At 38.5% G+C, this 19161-nt stretch overlaps 1 protein-coding gene across 2 annotated transcripts; it reads right to left on the bottom strand.

Moving 5' to 3' along the window:
• Positions 1–3709: 3709 nt before the first annotated feature.
• LOC101900484 (ectopic P granules protein 5 homolog) lies at positions 3710–18957 on the bottom strand. Of its 2 annotated transcripts, none has more exons than XM_005180682.4 (24): positions 18729–18957; positions 17716–18656; positions 17537–17657; positions 17301–17477; positions 16921–17238; positions 16704–16861; positions 16419–16646; positions 16136–16359; positions 14359–14534; positions 13337–14298; positions 12887–13280; positions 12491–12828; positions 10363–10486; positions 9997–10292; positions 9457–9940; positions 9195–9398; positions 8574–9126; positions 8292–8516; positions 8059–8231; positions 7664–7998; positions 7282–7605; positions 4386–4967; positions 4263–4322; positions 3710–4199 (listed from the first exon to the last, which is right to left on the bottom strand). In XM_005180682.4, the coding sequence occupies exons 1-24, from the start codon at positions 18756–18758 to the stop codon at positions 3938–3940; spliced, it is 7689 nt and encodes a 2562-aa protein (XP_005180739.1). In that variant the 5' UTR covers positions 18759–18957; the 3' UTR covers positions 3710–3937. The 2 variants fall into 2 exon arrangements, with proteins under 2 accessions (XP_005180739.1, XP_005180740.1); XM_005180683.4 differs by having other exon boundaries at positions 16704–16852.
• Positions 18958–19161: the final 204 nt, after the last annotated feature.

The raw sequence follows: 19161 nt of genomic DNA, 5'->3' as shown, positions 1-19161 counted from the left end.
TGGCAATATTTTTATACCCTCCACCACACATAGTATGGAGCGTATATTAAGTTCGTCATTTCGTTTGTAACTCATCGAAATAATAATTTTAGACATAACAAAGTATACAAAGGGTGATATGAAAAAAAACTGCAAGCAACTTCAGGCTACTGTCATTTTTTAGCCACTCATCCGACAGCTGTTAAAATTATTCCAGTGACAGCTTATTATATTGTTTACAAGCGTACAAAAGCATTTTGGTGAGAATTTTCCAGAAAAAAAGTTATTCGTTATCGAATTCAAGCGAGCACTCCAGCATTTAAATGTGAATAAATCTTTTGTGGCTCGTACCATCGCTCGTTACCGTGTCGCTGGTAGCGTAGCCCAACGTCAAGGAAGTGGACGGAAGAAAACAGCAACATCAGCAAAAATGGTTCGAAAAGAAGCAACTTGATCGAAACCCGCGTCGTAGTGGCCGAAAAATGGCTAGTGAGCTGAACATATCGCCATATTCCCTTCGGCAAATATTGAAAATTGAGCTCGGGGTAAAGCCATTGAAATTCCAAAAAGTGCAAGAATTTACACCGCAACAGAAAGAAAATAGACTCAAAAGAGCTAAAGAGTTGCTTCGCTTGGCCGAAAGTGGTGAACTGCCGAATTTGGTTTTCTCCGATGAAAAAACATTCGTTGTCCAGCAGTTTGTCAGCTGAAAATGTGCACCTTCGGTTGACCACCAGAACTAAAGTGCCGGCCATGGTTATGGTGTGGGCCGCCATTACAGCCGATCGTCGCTCTCCGCTCGTATTAATCGACCGTGGCATCAGAATAAATGCAGAATATTATCCCGAAAATATTCTGGAGGGTGTTTTAAAGCCTTGGGTGTGCAAACATTTTGGCCGCAGACCTTGGATATTCAAACAGGACTCAGCACCATCGCAATAAGCACGCGCCATCTAAGAATGGTTACAAAATGAGGTTCATCGTTTCATTTCCAGCGCACAATGGCCACTAAAATCTCCAGATACCAATCCATTGGACTATTGTGTCTGGAGTATTTTGGAAAGCAAGGTTGGCACTAAAAAATACCAAAGTGTCGATCACCTCAAGCAAGCGCTTCACCGGGAATGGGCCAAAATACCGCAGAGCAACATTCGGGCAGCGGGTGACGGTTTCTTTGGCCATAATTCGTGCCAAAGGTGACCAATTCAAACCAATCTAAACTTATTCTTAAATTTTACGCTATTTCCGAAATTTTTTGGTTTTATTCAATAAAATTTTTAAAAAATGTAAAAATTATGGCTTTTGACTTTGTTATAGTTTTTTTATCTCACCCTGTATATATTCTTGATCAGCGTAAAATTCTAAAACAATTAAGCCCTGCCCGTCCATCTGTTGTAATCACGCTAGAGTCAAAACGAATAAAGATAGCAAGCTAAAATTTTGCACAGATCAGTTTTTTGTCTGCAGGGAGGTCAAGTTCGAAGGTGGGGTATATCGGGTCATGATATCGTATAGCCCCCATACAACGGTACCCCCCCCATATTCGGTATTTTGCCACCCTGGAGGTGATGACATATGTGTATGGTTGAACACCTATCTTGCCGCCTACTTCCACGTGAGGGATCTGAAAATATCCGCCATGGCCACACTCTCTACCACATGTTCTACGGAGATGCGAACTGAGGTTGAGGGAAATTTAATTCCGCCCACGAACAACCCCAAGATCCTTGGGGTCACGTTCGACAGAAAGTCACAGTTATCTGCGACAAGATGAAAAGTAGGAACACGGTCCTCAAGGCGCTAGCCGGCAGCACTTGGGGTGCGGACAAGGAGATCTTGTTGAGCTATTATAACGCGATAACGGTCAGCTATGCGGCCCCAGTTTGGTCTGCCAATATAAGGGCTACGCAATGGAAGAATATTCAAACCTGGTGCCGACAGGGTGCCTCCTCATGACACCAGTGACCATCTACATGAGGAGGTCCTTTCGTATATCGGCATAATTATATGTTTTCTTTGTCATCCCCCCACCTAGGTGTGTCAGAAAGGACATATTTGATTTATAGGGGGGCTCCAATGCTACGAGAGATAGCCTCTAGATTAAGAAGCCTAGCAGGCAGGTCTGAGAGGCATTCATATGGACACAGTCAGATATGGCATCAACAATTACACCATGTATACCGTCCTCGGAGTCCACCCCTCCATACATTGCAGTTAAAGAACGTAGGCTACCTTGACAAACCAGGGTAGTTTTGGTGCAGTTGCATTCAGGATGATGCAGTCGTCTGAATTCAAATTGTCCACGAATTGACGAAGATGTACGAAACATCTGCCCGGCGTGTGATACAGGCCTGCACAATACGCTGCATCTCTTTGATTGCACAGCCAAACCTACCCAACTCACTCCAGAAGATCTCTGGCTACAGCCCATTAACGTGGACCTGCACAGACAATTTTCTGTCTTAGACTGAAGTATCCCTTTCGAACTTAAAATACCAAAGTTTAAACGATTCCGGTTAATAATGTCGCAAAATATCGAATATTGGGAGGTACCGTTATATGGGGGCTATATGAAGACGTGAACCTTCCCAGACAATTTTCTGTCTTAGGCTGTAGTATCCATCACGAACTTCAAATACCTAATTTGAAACAATTCCGGGTTATAATGTCGCTAAAATAATCAAAATACCGAATATCGGGAGGTACCGTTATATAGGAGCTGTACGAAGACGTGGACCTACATGGTTCATTTACGAACTTAACCTGCCTACTGGAAAAATAAACATGCTGCAAAATGTTAGCCTTCTATCTCTATTCGTTCGAAAGATAGCGTAATTACAACAGACAGACAGACGGACATCGCTAAATCGACTTAGAATTTTACGCTGATCAAGAATAAATATACTTTGTTGGGTCTGACATGAGTATTTCGAGGAGTTACAATCGGAATGAACACTTACGTGTACTACTGCTACAACAACAACAACACAATACATTACATCTCTCTTATTTCTCTGCCAAACCTACCCCATGCATTCCAGAAGATCTTTCGTTACATCCCGTGAAAATAGTCGAATCATCTGGAGTTAGAAACGGATTAGCACAAATCAAACAAAACATGTGAAGCTGTTACAACAATAACAGAATGGCGTTAAACTTTTCAAAACTTTCAGTTTTCAAACCTTTAGAAAATTGTGATAGCTTTGTCCAATCCTTATCTTACAATCGATCATTCATTGCATCTGAAATCATTTGTTTCCTACACATATCTGAGCATCTTCTGACACTTCTTGGGCTACGATATTTCGGTGTGGTCCTCCTCCATTACCAATATTAAAAAAAAAACCTTTTTTCAAATTTCATAAAACAATGTGCTTCAGATGGTATTGGGATGTATCCAAAGTACGAAACAAAGGATGGTCCAAAGTACGAGCCAAAGGATGTGGAAATACTATCCAGCTAGGGATGATCAACTTCCTAGGGATGATCAACTTCCTTAACAAACCAGTCAGGACTTTTGGTGCCCTCGTTGTTCCATCCCTCTGTAATTTCGCACAGTGATCGAAGACTTCAACAGGCACCTTATAACGTAACGTCAGTATAACTTTGTAGACCTCCAAATAATTCGGCTCTACTCAATTTTCCATCTAATTGCAAACTCAACGTCCTATATTTTCGACTTCCCATACCATGTTCGCTTCCGTGACCAACTCGAATAATGCCTTTTGAACACCATATTAAATTGATTTTATTTTGTAAATATTTGAAAAAAGGAAGAATGAGAAAAAAATCGCTTAAATTTTCAATGATATCACTTAGCTTAGGTACATTTAAAATGTATGTATGCATGTATTGTTGTATGTAGTATATAAAAAATATATGTATATGTATGTTTGCATGTAAATAATAAACAGACTTCGAAAATAAAACCTTAAAGGTCAGTTGTGGTCAACGCAAATTATATACCAGGAATACGGAAGTCTAATTCCCAAACTTCGGGTACCGTGGTAAGGAAGCCATTGCAATAAAAAAGTGAAATTAGACGACAAACCAAATGTGGAACATCTTGGATTTTGGGCATGGGATTCTCTTCGAGTATACCAATGGCCTGTACAATCAAAGGTTTAACATCTAAAAACTTTTTATTGGCCAATAGCATGGATAATTCTCTCATCGATGAGCTGTACTCTTCATTGGGTTCAACACGATTGATGGAATGCCTGTGACATGAATGAAGAGTAGGGATTAATTAAAAAAATCACTAAATGGCATAAGCAACTTACCTAAGTTCGGGATATAAGGATAATATCACAATCGCCAAGCAACGTGTCAACACTTTACGCCTATCAAAGAAAACAGTTAAAGAATATTAATTGTATTCCAGTTCTTCCCTTTTCTTGACTTACTTGTTTGTCACAATGTCCTTTTTCAAACCGATTGCTCCCAAAATACCATCACCCCAACCTTCGGCCTGGGTGGACAGATGTTGTAAATGCCGCGATAACATTATCAAGGGTTTCTTGGAATTTCTCGGTTCGGTGAGGAATATACGACAACCACATGAAATCATGGCACCCCATACCACAGCCATCATAGCTTCCGTGGCCGGTTCAGTTTTAATGTTCTCAATAAGTTGACATAGATCTTGCATGAACGTTATTTGATCTCCCACGGTGGGCATTTTTTCCATTTTATAGAGAATGAAAATGTGTAGCGTGAATATGGAGGAGTTACGCATTATTGGCATCAACTCCAGTTTCTCCAAAGACATTTGTAAAATTTGCAACAATTGTAACCAGCTGGGTGAATGCCATTCCAAACTGGACTCCGATGAACGAAAATAGAAGATTATGCTGGCTTCCAATAGATCATAAATCCCACCAATGAAAGCTTTCATATGACCCATGGCCGAGAGGATGCTGCACATTAATATGTTGCCCGGCTCGGCAATATTCACCTGCCATTTGATGATACTTTCGACGTGTAGGCTAGAATAAAATTAAAAACAAGTAAAATTATATCAGTCGGCTTGGCTGATAGATGTATACCCCCAGTTTTGAGTTATGAGGAGGTACCAGAGGTACCATGTTAATAACAGATTTTATGTTGATGGGAATATTGGTATGTACCAAGTCTAAATGGAATCGGATGTTAATTTCGCATACTATGAGCTTCATAGACACTCAAAATTTTGACCCTTTGTGGGGGAGGTACCAGTAGAATTGGGCCGATACATTCATATTCACACCAGGCCCTGGGTAAAGAAATAAGTTTTAAATATATATGTATGTAAATATGTAATAAATTTTATGATCGTTTTGGCTATTCAAAAATTTGACCCTTTGTGGGGGAGGTACCAGAAGGAATGGTCCGATTTCTATCATCTTTATAACAGATCTTGTGTTGATAGAAATATTGAGATGTGTCAAGTCTGAATGAAATCGGAGGTTAGTTTCGCGTTTTATGAGCTTCATGGATATTGAAAATTTCGACCTTTTGTTAGAGAGGTACCAGCAGGAGTGGACCGATTTATCCCATCTTCACACAAGGCCTTGTGTTAATAACAATATTGTGAAGATAATCGGGCTCTTGTATCATATTTTATAAGACTTATAATTATTCAAAATGTTGACCCTTTGTGTGGGAGGTACTTAATGGAGTGGATCGATATTGTCCATTTTCGCAGCTGACCTAGGATTAATCCAAATATTAGGATTAACAAAGTTGGAGCAAAATCGGATTATCCTTTCTCTTTCTGTGCAGTAAAATATTTTCTTTGAAAATTTCGACCTTTTGTGGGGGAGTTACCAGAAAGAGTTGACCGATATTGTTCATCTCCGAACTCGATCTAAGTTTGACAATAATATTACAATGTAACAAGTCTGGATCAAATCGGGTACTCAAGTGCATTGAAGATGTTCTTCTACTCTTCAATTACGCAGACGAATAGAACATCCACTGTCAGTTCACTGACCCTGACGCTTTCTGCAGTGAAATTAGGTCTTATTTCGGATGTTCAACTGGCAGGTATATGGCAAGCGGCTGCAGGTTTGATGATGTCCCGGAAAATCTTTTCAGCAACCCGAAGGGTCAGGTGGATTGGAAAGTACTAAAAACCGAACTCCCTGAATTCTAGCCATGGCGGCTATGAAATGTTATCTGAGGTTTTCAGATCGGTAATCTGTTTATTGTTCTTGTTGTAGCAGTAGTACATATGGGTGTTTGTATTCTGCAAATCTGGTTCAAGCCCCAGCTTTAAAAATTGGGCTACTTTAATGGGTTATAGCCAGAGATCTTCTGGAGTGAGTTGGTTGGTAGGTTTGGCAGTGCAATTAAAGAGATGCAGTGTATTGTGCCGGATAGGCTTTTTGATCTAGGTGTTCTCTCTTAAAGCGTTGGACCTCCCTCTCTTAATCATGTATGTCCTTCCTGACACGCCTGGGTGCGGGAGTTATATCCACCATATGATGGTTGGGATGACTCTCACGGTAACACACATGCAGGTACTGCGACGAAAGCATATGATTAGTCTGACGTAAGGGCAGGACTTTCGCCTCCTCATGTAAATGGTGGCAATCTGTTTATGGAGACGATTTTTGGCATTAAGGTCTGACCCAAGAGAAATTACGGGTTGCCTAGCCACTTCATTTATCAGGCATGGGGGATACTATGGTTAAGTCTGGCGAAATGTGACACTCTCCATTTAGAGAGCAAAATGTGGAGCAGTCAATCTGCTCTACCAACGCTGATCCCCTCTGGTAATTACCTAGGACGGAATGCCACAACTCGTGGTGGGCATTGAAAGCCCTTCTTGTACCAGAAGTTATTGCCTTCCAAAAGCGGGCTTATGTACATACATACCATGTAGAGATACTATAGACCAGCTCAGGCGAGATAGGTATGTATTGAACAGACTGGTATACCCAGAAATCTAATCCTCAACTTCTTTTTCCAGTCTCTTATAAACTTTACCTTTACTTTCAGTTTATGGTGTCTCGGATGCATATTGAAATTGTTGTGTACAAATTCTAGAATCAAGTACACTACCTTGTTCCATATATTCGATGGTCATTCTCGATTATTGAAGAGGTTTTCAAAGAAGAAGTAATATTCGCAATAAATTAGTCGACGGTTATGTTCGAAAAAAATCGCAAAATTCAAAGTAAATCTGAATTGTATTCCTGTATTAAAACCTCCTCCCCAATTTTTCCAGCCTCTAATGAACTTTACCTTTACTTTCGGTCTCGGATGAATATTGAAATTCTTCTGTAAAAAATGTATTAACATCCCCCACCTACTTACTTCGATGTCTCTTCGCTTTGTGTCTGCATTGGCAATATAATTTCTAACATTACATTAAGGGCTTCTCTTCGTTGTTCCTCAGGCGATTTAGTGGCGGCCAATGCAATCAGGGATTGATTTAACGTGTGCAATAGTTCTTCGAAAGCTGTATTGAAAACTTTTTTACCCTCCTTGGTGGCCAAAAGTTTGGGATTTTTGGTGGCAGCCTGACGTTGTAAACGTATCATGGTTCGAGTATAGAGTATGCGTTTGGCTGTGGCATTGGAGATAAGTTGCATTTGATTGCCAATCTCAGGCATCATTGCACAGGTTAAGCGCAATAAACTAAAATGGAAAATGGATTAGCAGGGGGAAAATAAGCAATTTTAATAATAGAACTTACTCCAATACAGCCCTATCCACATAATTTGTTTCTTCAGGCAATTTCAGAATAATGGTTGGTTCAACACTTGTACAAAACCATTTTAATAAATTCTCCAACTCGCCATAGTCCACCCGGTGCCAGGGATATTTAATGGCATCTTCCAATATTTTGCTGGTATTAATTTGCATATGGATATTGGGTTCAAAGGCTATTTTCACAAAAATTGTAAACAGCCGGGATACCAGAGTCTTATGCGTGGCACCCGGTATGCTCAATAGGGTGCTTTCAAACCATTGATTCCAATTGATACGTATGAAAATGTGACCCAACATGGCATGGGAATGTGGTAGGAACTGCAAAAAAGGTATGAGGTAACTAACAAAATGGTCTTCCTGCAAAAAATTGTCCAATACCTTTTGCAAACTGTCGTACAACATATCTACGTATTCATCTTGGGGCTGGAAATTTTCCCAGGGCAATTCGGCAATGCCTTCATGGATTGGTCCATATATGTAACTCTCAATATTGGGTACGGCAAAGTGATGAATGTACCAGCTAAAGCAATGGGCCAATATTTTGTGGGAAACTAAAAAGGAGTCGTTAAGTTCTCCTCAAATCAATATATCCTGAATGTGGTTATGCTTACTTGGTAGATTTTCCATAATAAACATCAGGGTTTGAGTGAAATTTTTAATCATTATTTTACTGGTTTTGGCGTGCTGCTCACTCCATGGCAACAAACGTTTGCCATTGCCACTCTCCACCAATTGCCTTATCCAATTGGCCGAAAACTGGCGTATGGTCTCCTCGGTGTAGGTTACCAGCCATGGTGAATACATTTCAATAATGGAACCGAAAATTAAATCACATACTGAAAGAAAAACATGATTTTTAACACATTTTTCCCACATTGAACTTCTTAACATACTCTGATCGGCCAGTAGTTCCTGATAGGTACAAATTGCCGAGACAACAACACAATGGCCCATGCATGAAAACCACATGGCCAGGGGCATACAGTAGTCCTTATGCTTGGGATAGAGACCGTGTAGGCCATGACTAAGACGCTCCTTTTGAAAGTAACGAGCGAAAAGCATTACCGTATCGGTGGCAGCCTTGAGATTGAAGAGCGTCTGTCTCCTGGCAAAATCCATGGAAATCATTTGAATCCTATGCTGCGGTGTATCCAATTGCATTAGTTCACAATTGAATTTCTCCAATAGACTATTGAGTAGATCCAACAAGACAATGGGCATTAACTTATTGTCCGATATACGATCCAAAACCATTTGCATAACTTCACCATAATGTTCGGGAAAATCATAATTGAAGATATGTACGAGATGACGACGAAATTGATCTTGTAACAGACTCGATGAGGGCTGAGACCAAGACTCGAGACCTTGTAAAATCAACTGCAGCAATTGGTTGATATCGAAAAGTTTTGGGGTGAAGTTTTCAAGCCATAAAATTAAATCGAACTGGGAAGACAAGAGAGAAAACCAATTTTATATTTATTTTGCGTAATTTTTTTTAAATGCTTCCTTACCTTTGAAAACAACACAAATAAGGTGTTTGTATCACAGAGTTTCAAATGGGAGTCAATGAGGAATTTATACATTTTGAGGAAATATGGTGGTCGGGTTTGACAGGGTACAAAGACACCGGCTAGGGATTTCAAAAGATTTGGTCGTTTCAAGGCCAATTTCAAAATTTTCAAGCCCTCCTCTTCTTGATTGGCTTGAATAAAGACCTATTGAGCAAATATAACAAATCATCTCCTATTTTTACATTACTCCATTACTACTTACACCCAAATCATTCAGCAGCTCCGTATAGAATTTATGGGTGGCATTAAATTTCATTGTGATCTCGGACATATTGTCAATGACATGATAGAAAAATGCAACTCCTGTATTAGATTTCAAACGTTCAACGACATCCTGTGGCGTGTGGTTTGCATTATTTCCCCTCATCAATAGCAAACGTAGAATTTGTCCAATTTCCCCCACACTACGGGCGAATTCTTCAACATTTTCATGTAACATTTCATCAACGATTTTGTCATGCCTCTCACGAAAAGTGTCGATTTTCTGTTGTATCTGTTCATCTTTGCGTATTTTCTCCAATGTGGTAACAATCCTGGCCGGATTCGAGCAACGACGATTGAAGACCAAAGAATTGCAATTTTTAATTTTGATCTCTTCATAAGGCACCATTTTATAAAGCTGTACAATGTTATCCATGTAATTGCGATTTATCGAATTCAATTCGGATGTCTTGAAATGGAATTTTCTAAAAAAGAAATTGTTTGGTAACTAAAGGCATTTGATTGCTGCCTCAGAACTTACGTTGCTGTATTCGTTAATATTTTCAATTTGTCTTTTAGATCTTTTAATGTTTCGTTCGTTATTTCCTGCTGTATTCGCAAATTGGGTCGAACATATGTGGGTGGTGGCAATTGTTTGTCATATGAACTTAAATGACTTTTGATTCTTTGAATAGGCGTAGATTTTGCCTTGGATTGGAGAGGTGTTCGCAGTTGTTTTACAGAACGAAAGCGGAAACATTTACGTGCCCACTGATCGGCCTGATAGCGCTGCTCTTTGCGTATTAATGGTAAATACAAAAATTCCGTCCAATGATGCTGAAATTAGGCGAAGGGAAAAGGGAATATATTTTGTTTGTAATTTAGAAATATCAAAATGATTACTCACAGTTGGTGTATTGAAAATCTCCTTTAGTTTTTCGCCATTATACTGTGGTGGATATGAATCCTGATCTTGAGACATTTTATTAATGGCCGTGTCTTCAAGCCACAGGGCATAGGTTTTCATAATTCTGAAAAAAGAAAACAAAATTATGGATTAAATTAAAACAAGTAAAATAGTCGCAGTCGGTTTTGCCGGCAGATGTATACCCTCAGCATATTTTATTCAAATGTATTCCAATTGTTGACCCTCTATGGAGTAGGTTCGGAAGGTATGGGCCAATATTTTCCATTCAGACTTTGTGTTGATAGAAATATTGATATGTACCAAGTCTGAATGGAATCGGGTGGTAATTTCGTGTTTGATGAGTTCTATGAATATTCAAAATGATGCCCTTTGTGGAGGAGGTACCAGATGGAGTGGACCAATATTTTCCAACTTCACACCAGACCTTGGGTTAATAAAAATATTGTGATGTGTGTAATTTGAAGAGAATCGGAAGTTTATTTCGGATTTTATGATCGTTTTGGTTATTCAAAAGGATGACCCTTTTGTGGGGTAGGTACCAGAAGAAATGGTCCAATCCCTCTCATCTTTATAACAGATCTTGTATTGATGAAAATATTGAGATGTACCAAGTCTGAATGGAATCGGACGTTAAATAGTGTTTTATGAGCTCCATGAATATTCAAAATTTTGACGCTTTGAGGGGGAGGTACCAGAAGGAGTTGACCGATATATTCCATCTTCTCACCAGAGTTTGGGTTAATCAAAATATTGTGATGTGTGTAATTTGAAGAGAACCGGAATCTTAGTTCGTTTTTTCTGATCGTTTTTGTTATTCAAAACTTTGACCCTTTGTAAGGGAGGTACCAGAAGGAATGGTCCGATCTCTACCATCTTTATAATAGATCTTGTGTTGATGAATTATATTGAGATGTGCCAAGTTTGAATGAAATCAAATGTTAATTTCGTGTTTTATGAGGTCCATGAATATTTAAAATGTTGACCCTTTCTGGGGGAGGTACAAAAAGGAGTGACCTATGATGTGCCGAATCCGATTGGAATCGGATGATAATTTTGTGTTTTATGAGCTCCGTGAATATTCAAAATGTTGACCCTTTGTGGGAGAGGTACAAGAAGGAGTGGACCGATATATTCCATCATCACACCGGGCCTTGGTTTAATAAAAATATGGTGATGTGTGTAATTTTTAGAGAGTTGGGTGCTTATTTCGCTTTCTTTGAGCGTTTTGTTTTTCAAAATCTTGAAGCCTATGTGGGGGAGGTACCAGAAGAAATGATCCGATCTCTACCATTTTTACAACAGGTCTTATGCTGATAGAAATATTGAGATGTGCCAAGTCTGAATAGAATCGGATGATAATTTCGTGCTTTATGAATATTCAAAATTTTGGCCCTGTGTGGGGAAGGCACCAGAAGGGGTGGACCGATACATTCCATCTTCACACCAGGCCCTGGTTAAGTAAAAATAATGTGATGTGGGTAATTTGAAGGCAATCGGACACCCTCATCACAGATTATAAGAGTTGTAATTATTCAAAATTTTGAAATTTTTGTGGGGGAGGCACTTGGTGGAATGGACCGATATTGTCCATTTTCGCACTGATGCGAATATTAGGATTTGCAAAGTTCGAGCAAATTCGTATTATCTTTTCTCTTTCTGCGCTGTAATTTTTTTTTTAAATTTGTGTCGGAGTTACCAAAAGGAGTGGGCCGATATTGCCCATCTCCGAACTCGATCTAAGTTTGACAATAATATTACGATGTACAAAGTTTAAATCAAATCGCATACTCCCTTCGAGGGTTATTGTGCGCACCAGCCAGCCAGACAGACGGATGGACGGAAGTCGCTAGATCGACACCAAATGTCCGGATTTGGTCCAAAGAGACCCTTATTTCGATGAGGAACATTTTGGCCGTATCAAATTATATATACCCTCTGTAGCTATATGGCTGAGGGTATAAAAAGAAGGTATTTTGGAAGTACATTAGAACATTTTCCAATTGAAAAAAAAGTAGCTAAAATTAGGTTTTCAAAATTTGTCCCCAATTGGAAATTCTTTTCATTAACAACTTTTCCAAAATGTCCATTATTCTTTTCAGTTTCTCACCTGTTACAGTTACGATAATAGTAACTGAAACTCTCATCATTGGCATGGGTCTTGGCCTCATTGTCATAGAACGTTTCGGCAGCTTTTAATTGGGTTTTAATCTTCTTCATAAGCGGTACATTGAATTCATAAAATTTATCCGAGACTCCATGGGTTTGTTGGAAACTATGCTCATCATAACTTGGCGGGACACGTGATAGAAATAATTCAAAAAATTTCTGATTGACAATGGGAAAGAGAGCATGATTGATGTCCATGTTGGCAATTAAGTTTGCATATTTATAGATGACCAACATGTTGGCTGGGAACACCGGTCGCTTGGCCAGGTTGAGAGTTTTCTGCAAACACATCAATTATTTATTCAAGATCCTTGGTAAAATTAATCATTTCCCTTACCTTTAAAATACCATCCATATTGGTATTGCTGCCAGCCGAACTTAGTTGTCTTAACAATTCGAGCCATATAAAAGAATCTTGTGTCTTAAATTCAATTTCCAACAAGACCATGGCCAACCATGGTTGATATGCCGACAACACTGGTATTTTGGATTGATTGCCACCAAAGAAGCCCTTAAGACTGGACATTTTATTGGTACCCTTCCATTCGTTGCAGTCCTTGAGATAATTACTGAAAAATTCCACACACTGCAGATGGGCATCTGGAAATTGATAGGCCACACGCAGGATCTTATCCAACAAATATACCACATAGGTATTTTGCCAATTGGGCAGTGCCGTCAGACAATTAAGCCAAACATTAATGAGATTTAAGGGTGAAGTCAAGCCATAGCTGGAAAGGATAAATTATATTAAATTAAATAAAATATAAAATTTAAAAAAACATGCCTGGTATATGACGTAATTTGATGATGTATCATATTATCCAATAACTCCAAAACCGGTCCCACCGAATTCGGATACATCATATCCTTGGCCATTTTCAAATAGGTTTTATCGGCATTAAGCAGTGTATTGAGTATGCCATGGAATTTCTCTGCATTTCCCAGAGTGTCGGGAGTTTCCAAAAACAATGGTACTATTAATTCTAAGCATCGTATAACAGCTGCATGACGATGATCACTTAGCAGACGTTGCATCAGCTCAAAACCCTTTTGACAAATCATCGGTATGGAGTGACCATGTAGCGAGACCAACACAGCCACATATAAAGCCAATGGTCGATTTTCATTAACACCCTGATAAATTAGATCCATGCGTTCTAATTCCGGCACAAACATAAGACCCTCTGAGGGATTTCGCAAACATTGTTTGATTGTTTCCACGTTTTGATCCATTATGTGTAAACGAAGCAAGGATACAATACTCCAACACCATGTTGTAAATTGTTCTTTCGTCGATTGGGTGAAATCAATTAGACTTGATACTTGTCTAACACTTTCCGATATACCCGAAAGACCCAATACCTCGGGAGCATGTTTGGTAAGAGCCTCTGATATGAGACAAGCCATGCGTACATGTATATTATGGGGTAAAAACAAGCGGCCATCACAATCGAAAGACCAATTCAGATGACTGATCACAATGCGAGCCAACATATTCTCGGGAGAACGAAAATCAAAATGTAACAACCAATTTGAAAGAATTTCAAAACTTTCCATGGATGGTTTCCAATTTTCCAATGGCAGTGATTTGAAAAGATATACAACATTTTCACAGTCATTAAAGCGAATCTTCAATTGTGTCAATAGGCAGGAGAGTAAATCCTCATAGGCCAGTGTCAAGTTGACCAGCATATCACGGGCTGCTTTGTAGCATACATCACGGGTATCATGATTGAGGTAACCAATCTATTAAAAAAGAAAATATGAGTGGAAATATTTCTTTTTTTATCCAATTTATTTACTTACATTGAAAATGTGCAGACATATGGTTTTAATTAAGTCCCAATCTTTGTTCCTGTCACGATCATTGGCCATTTCAAAGAAGGCCTGCAGCAAATAGTATAGATCTTCATCCGATGAATCAGCATTGGCCACATTGAATTTGGCCCAAAAATCGGAGGCAGCAAAGTGTTCCATATAATCTAGAAAAATGCATTAAAAAATTGTTAATAATAATGTCCTTTAAAATTTTGTAAAAGTCCTGCCGCAAGACAATAGATGAATTGATGTAATGCGACCTCAAATAAGTAAAAATTTCCATTTCCATAATATACCTAACCAGTCAAGATCTCAAAAAAGTGGCGAGATTGACAAACAAAAATCGACAACTCAAAGTGGTAAATGGAAATCGGAAGACTTCTAATTCCCCTGTTTACTTCAAACAAAAATCTTGAAGACTAGAGCAAATGACTGAGATGGCAGTTCTTAACTCAAAGACGTTGTCCCCTCAGCCAAATGGCTCGAGAGGGTATATATCATTTGATACGGTTTGAAACCCTAGGTCTCTTTGGACCAAATCCGTTTCAGGACATTTGGAGTCGATTTAACGATGTCCTTCCGTCAGTCTGTCTGGCGCACGATAACTCTAAAAGGGAGTATCCGATTCGGTCCAAACTTGGTACATCGTAATATTATTGTCAAACATAGATCGAGTTCGGAGATGAGCAATATAGGACCACTCCTTCTGGTACCCCCCACACAAAATGTCGACATTTTCAAAGAAAATAATTTACTGCACAGAAAGAGAAAGGTTAATCCGATTATTCTCCAACTTTGCAAATCATAATATTTGCATCAGTGCTAAGTCAGGTGCGACAATGGACAATATCGGTCCACCCCATCAAGTACCTCCCCCACAAAGGGTCAACAATTTGAATAATTATAACTCTTATAAAATGTGATGTAAGCGTCTGATTGACTTCAATTAAACACATCACCAAACCAAGGTCTGGTGTGAAGATGGAATATATCGGTGCACTCCGTCTGGTACCTCTCCCACAAAGGGTCAAATTTTTGAATATTAATGGAGCTCATAAATCATGAAATTAACATCCGATTTTATTAAGACTTGGAACATTTCAATATTTCTATCAGCATAAGATATGTTATAAAGATGGTAGAGATCGGACCATCCTTCTGGTACCTCCTCCACAAAGGTTTAAAGTTTTGAATAAGCAAAACGATCATAAAATCCAAATTAAGCACCCGGTTCTCTACAAATTACACACATCAAAATATTTTTATTAACCCAAGGTCTGGTATGGAAGTGGGATATATCGGTCCACACCTTCTGGTACCTCCCTCACAAAGGTTTAAAGTTTTGAATAACCAAAACTATCATAAAATCCGAATTAAGCATCCGATTCTCTTCAAATTACACACATCACAATATTTTTATTAACTCAAGGTCTGGTGTGGAAATGGAATATATCGGTCCACTCCTTCTGGTACCTCCAACACAAAATGTCAAAATGTTGAATATCCATAAAGCCCATAATACGCGAAATTAACATCCAATTCCATTCAAACTTGGTACATCTCAATATATCCACCCAAGATCTATAATAAAGTTCGTACCGATCGGAACATTTCTTCTGGTATCTCCCCCACACGGGTTCAAGATTTTTGAAAAACCAAACGCTCAAAGAAAGCAAGATAAGAATCCAACTTTCTTCAAAATTTACACATCCAAATATTTTTACTAACGCACATTATTAATTTTTCGTATTTGTATAGTCCTTACCTTCTTCGGGCAGCGAAAACTCGGCTGGGAAACCAACATTTAAGTAGTAAAATATTTGCCACACAATTTCCGCCTCCATGGAAGAAAATGGCAGAGATGAAAAATATTGCCATGTGGCCAAATTGCGAGTTCGATATATATAACTACAGGCCTTCAATAGTAAAGCATTGTTTTCCAAAGCAATACGTTCACAAACCGCCACATCTTTTGAAAGATTATTTTGTCTGAAAATTAAGCGAAATATTTTCAAAAATTCCAATTTAAATATAAATTTTTGATTTACTTGAAAAGTTCATAATAATCCGAAACATATTGCAACGAGTGGCGCATTAGGCGGCCCAAACGTTTGGCCAATTGTTTATAACGTTCTGTGCTATATGTCAGCATACCCTCGCCGAACAAGGTAATGAGTTGTGAAAAGAATGCCAATACTTTAAGCATTTGTTGGGCCGATATTAAATCCACCTCAATTATGTAATCATCCAGGAATTTTTCTATTGTCAAGGCAGATCTGTAATGTAACAGGATGATTAGAAAATTATCAAAAAATTCTTTAAAAGTTCCTTACCTAAACAATTGCTCAAATGGTATTTGGTTGAGCAGGGCAATCAAGTCACTCTCCTTAAGACCCACACAATCCCCCGATGCTGTGTGACTATCCTCGCCATCCGAATCGATGAGAATCCAACGTTCTTCCTTAGCTGGATCGGTTATTTCCTTTTGAGACTTTTTAAATGTTAGCTTAAAATCATCTCTTCTCTAAATGTTGTATTTCATAGACCTACCTGGGTAAATTGTTTTAAGTATTCATTACGTTTTTTAATCGGCAGTAACAGGACTTGTAAAACCGACATACAGTGGGCAATTTCGGGTGAATTTAATTGTAGGGGAACTTCATTTGTATGGGCCGTAGGAGTTGAGGCAATAGGTGTTAAAGCTTTGGTATTACAAGGTATTTGCAAATATTCACTTGCCCAGGCACCAACTCCACTCGGACAACGTAGTATGTTGAATAACAAAAACCAATGATCTTCTTTGGTTGCCAAACGTAAATGCAATGAAATAAGTTTTTGAAACCAAGATTTGAGATCTTTAGCAAAGTCCTGGGGGAAAGGAAAAATACCCTATTAATAAAGAAGACACAATATTTTATCGAGGAAATTACCTTGTTTGGTGACAATTTCCTTGAAAAATGGAAGAGTATGCTTAGGGCTCTTCTTATTTGTGATATGATTTGCAAAGAATAGTTATCTAAATGGGGGTGCAATTTAAGGGGTCCCTCCAATAAATGATCATGACTTCTATTTTGAAATATGATGATTTCATCAATCATTTGATCAATCTATAAACAATAAAAATATTTAGAATTAGTAACTTTTTGTGATTCCTAAACAAGTTTACCTTAATTTTGGTGATTTTGGTTGTAATCAAGTTACTGGTATATGTATTGGAAATTATATCAAACAAGACGGTAAGGGCAGATGTGGCGGCCTCCAAGTTCTTACCATCAACCTGTACAATGCTGAAATAAAACGGATATTCGTTTCATTTCCTTTAAAATCTATTACAAAACTCCTTACTTGTAGGTAACAGTTTCACGCACTTCCACCCTGTCACCACACTTTTCGGAAAATGTTTTCATAATGGGAACTTCCACCCAGATATGCTCTTGAGCTGCTGCCGCCTCTTTGCGGAATTTTTTGACATCATGTAGGTTCATTGTTAGTTTGCTCTGCAAATTGTAATATTCTTGTAGAGCAGCATAGAGTGGATCTTGTTCGTGTGTCTCCAATAGGGAATTTGTAAGAAATTCCATTTCGAATTGTTGTACCATTGTTAATTCCGGACAATGGTAGTATTGTTTTAATTGGTCATGGGATAAAGCTTCTAGTCTACTGGCAGATAGACGAAAACCAGGAGACCGTATTTTAGGTGGTTTGTAAACTATTTCGGTTATTGCTTCTTCATGTCTCAGTGTTTGTATTTGAGGATATTGAGCAATATTAGATGTGGTCGCAGTCATCAAATGTTCTTGAGGAAACGATGTGGTTTGGGGTGAACTTGAGCTTAAGGCGGGTGGCGCTGAGGGTTCAGTGGCAATTATATGCTCTTCATTTGTAGATAAGGGGGCACTAGCCGCTTCAATACATATCTCCCTATCTTCACTGGCCTCGCACACAATTTCCCCATCGGTATCTTTGATAACAGTCTCAACATTATCTTTGTTGTCCGGTTCTTTGTAATCGGAAGATATAAAACACTCCTGTGTTACTATACTATCAATTGTTGCATTTGCCGAAGCCGCAACAATGTTTTCCATGCTTTTAATTCCCGCACTGCTGCTGATAGACTTTTGAACCTCCTCCCCCGTTGCAATGTCATTATCAGCTGCATTTATTTCCAGTTTCTCGACATCAGTTTTTAACTGCTCTTCCACATTGTGTTCCTCCTCATTTTCACCATCATCATCGTCGTCTATTGGTACCGGGGCAACTTCCTTGGGTTTTTGCTTTTTCGATTTCTTTGTAGGAGAAAAATTAATAAGTTTTCTATATAAGCAAAATCAAGTTAACAAAGAAATCTGAAATCTTACATTTTTCTTTGGTTTTTCCAATGTAGCCATTTCGTCAACGAAATTCTGACTAATTCCAATGGGGATTCTTTTTTATCTACTTTTTTGTCAACACCACCAATGTATGTTTTTGCGATCTAAGAATTATTTGCAATATCTTTTGCAGTATGTGGGCCAAAGAGTCATCGCGTAAATGCGAAAAATCCCCGTCTTTTTTTGCTAAATAATAAACAAAAACATTCCACAGTAGGGGTAACTAGGTCGACTTTCGTTGATCAGTGATGAACATTATATTAAGTAAAAATTATGGAAATTGGGTACTTTTTTGTACTCTGGCTACATGGATGCGTCAATTGTGAGTTAGAATCGCTCATCATACATATTCCTCTGGTTGTTGTTTTAACAATGACAAGGATTTAAAAACAAGTGATTATAGCGACGAAAAAGTCTTTAT

Source organism: Musca domestica, unplaced genomic scaffold (assembly GCF_030504385.1).
Source record: "Musca domestica strain aabys unplaced genomic scaffold, Musca_domestica.polishedcontigs.V.1.1 33, whole genome shotgun sequence".
Classification (NCBI taxonomy): domain Eukaryota; kingdom Metazoa; phylum Arthropoda; class Insecta; order Diptera; family Muscidae; genus Musca; species Musca domestica.
Note: the sequence above shows the minus strand (reverse complement) of the source record. Positions and strands in the feature narration are given on the sequence as shown.

Bases quoted from the DNA above. Each gene is read 5' to 3' on its own strand.
- LOC101900484 (XM_005180682.4), bottom strand. From the start codon at position 18,758: ATGGCTACATTGGAAAAACCAAAGAAAAAT. The intron at 17,658-17,715 runs GTAAGGAGTTTT...GTTTTATTTCAG, and splicing joins CGTGAAACTGTTACCTACAA to CATTGTACAGGTTGATGGTA. The intron at 16,647-16,703 runs GTAAGGAACTTT...GTTACATTACAG, and splicing joins CCATTTGAGCAATTGTTTAG to ATCTGCCTTGACAATAGAAA.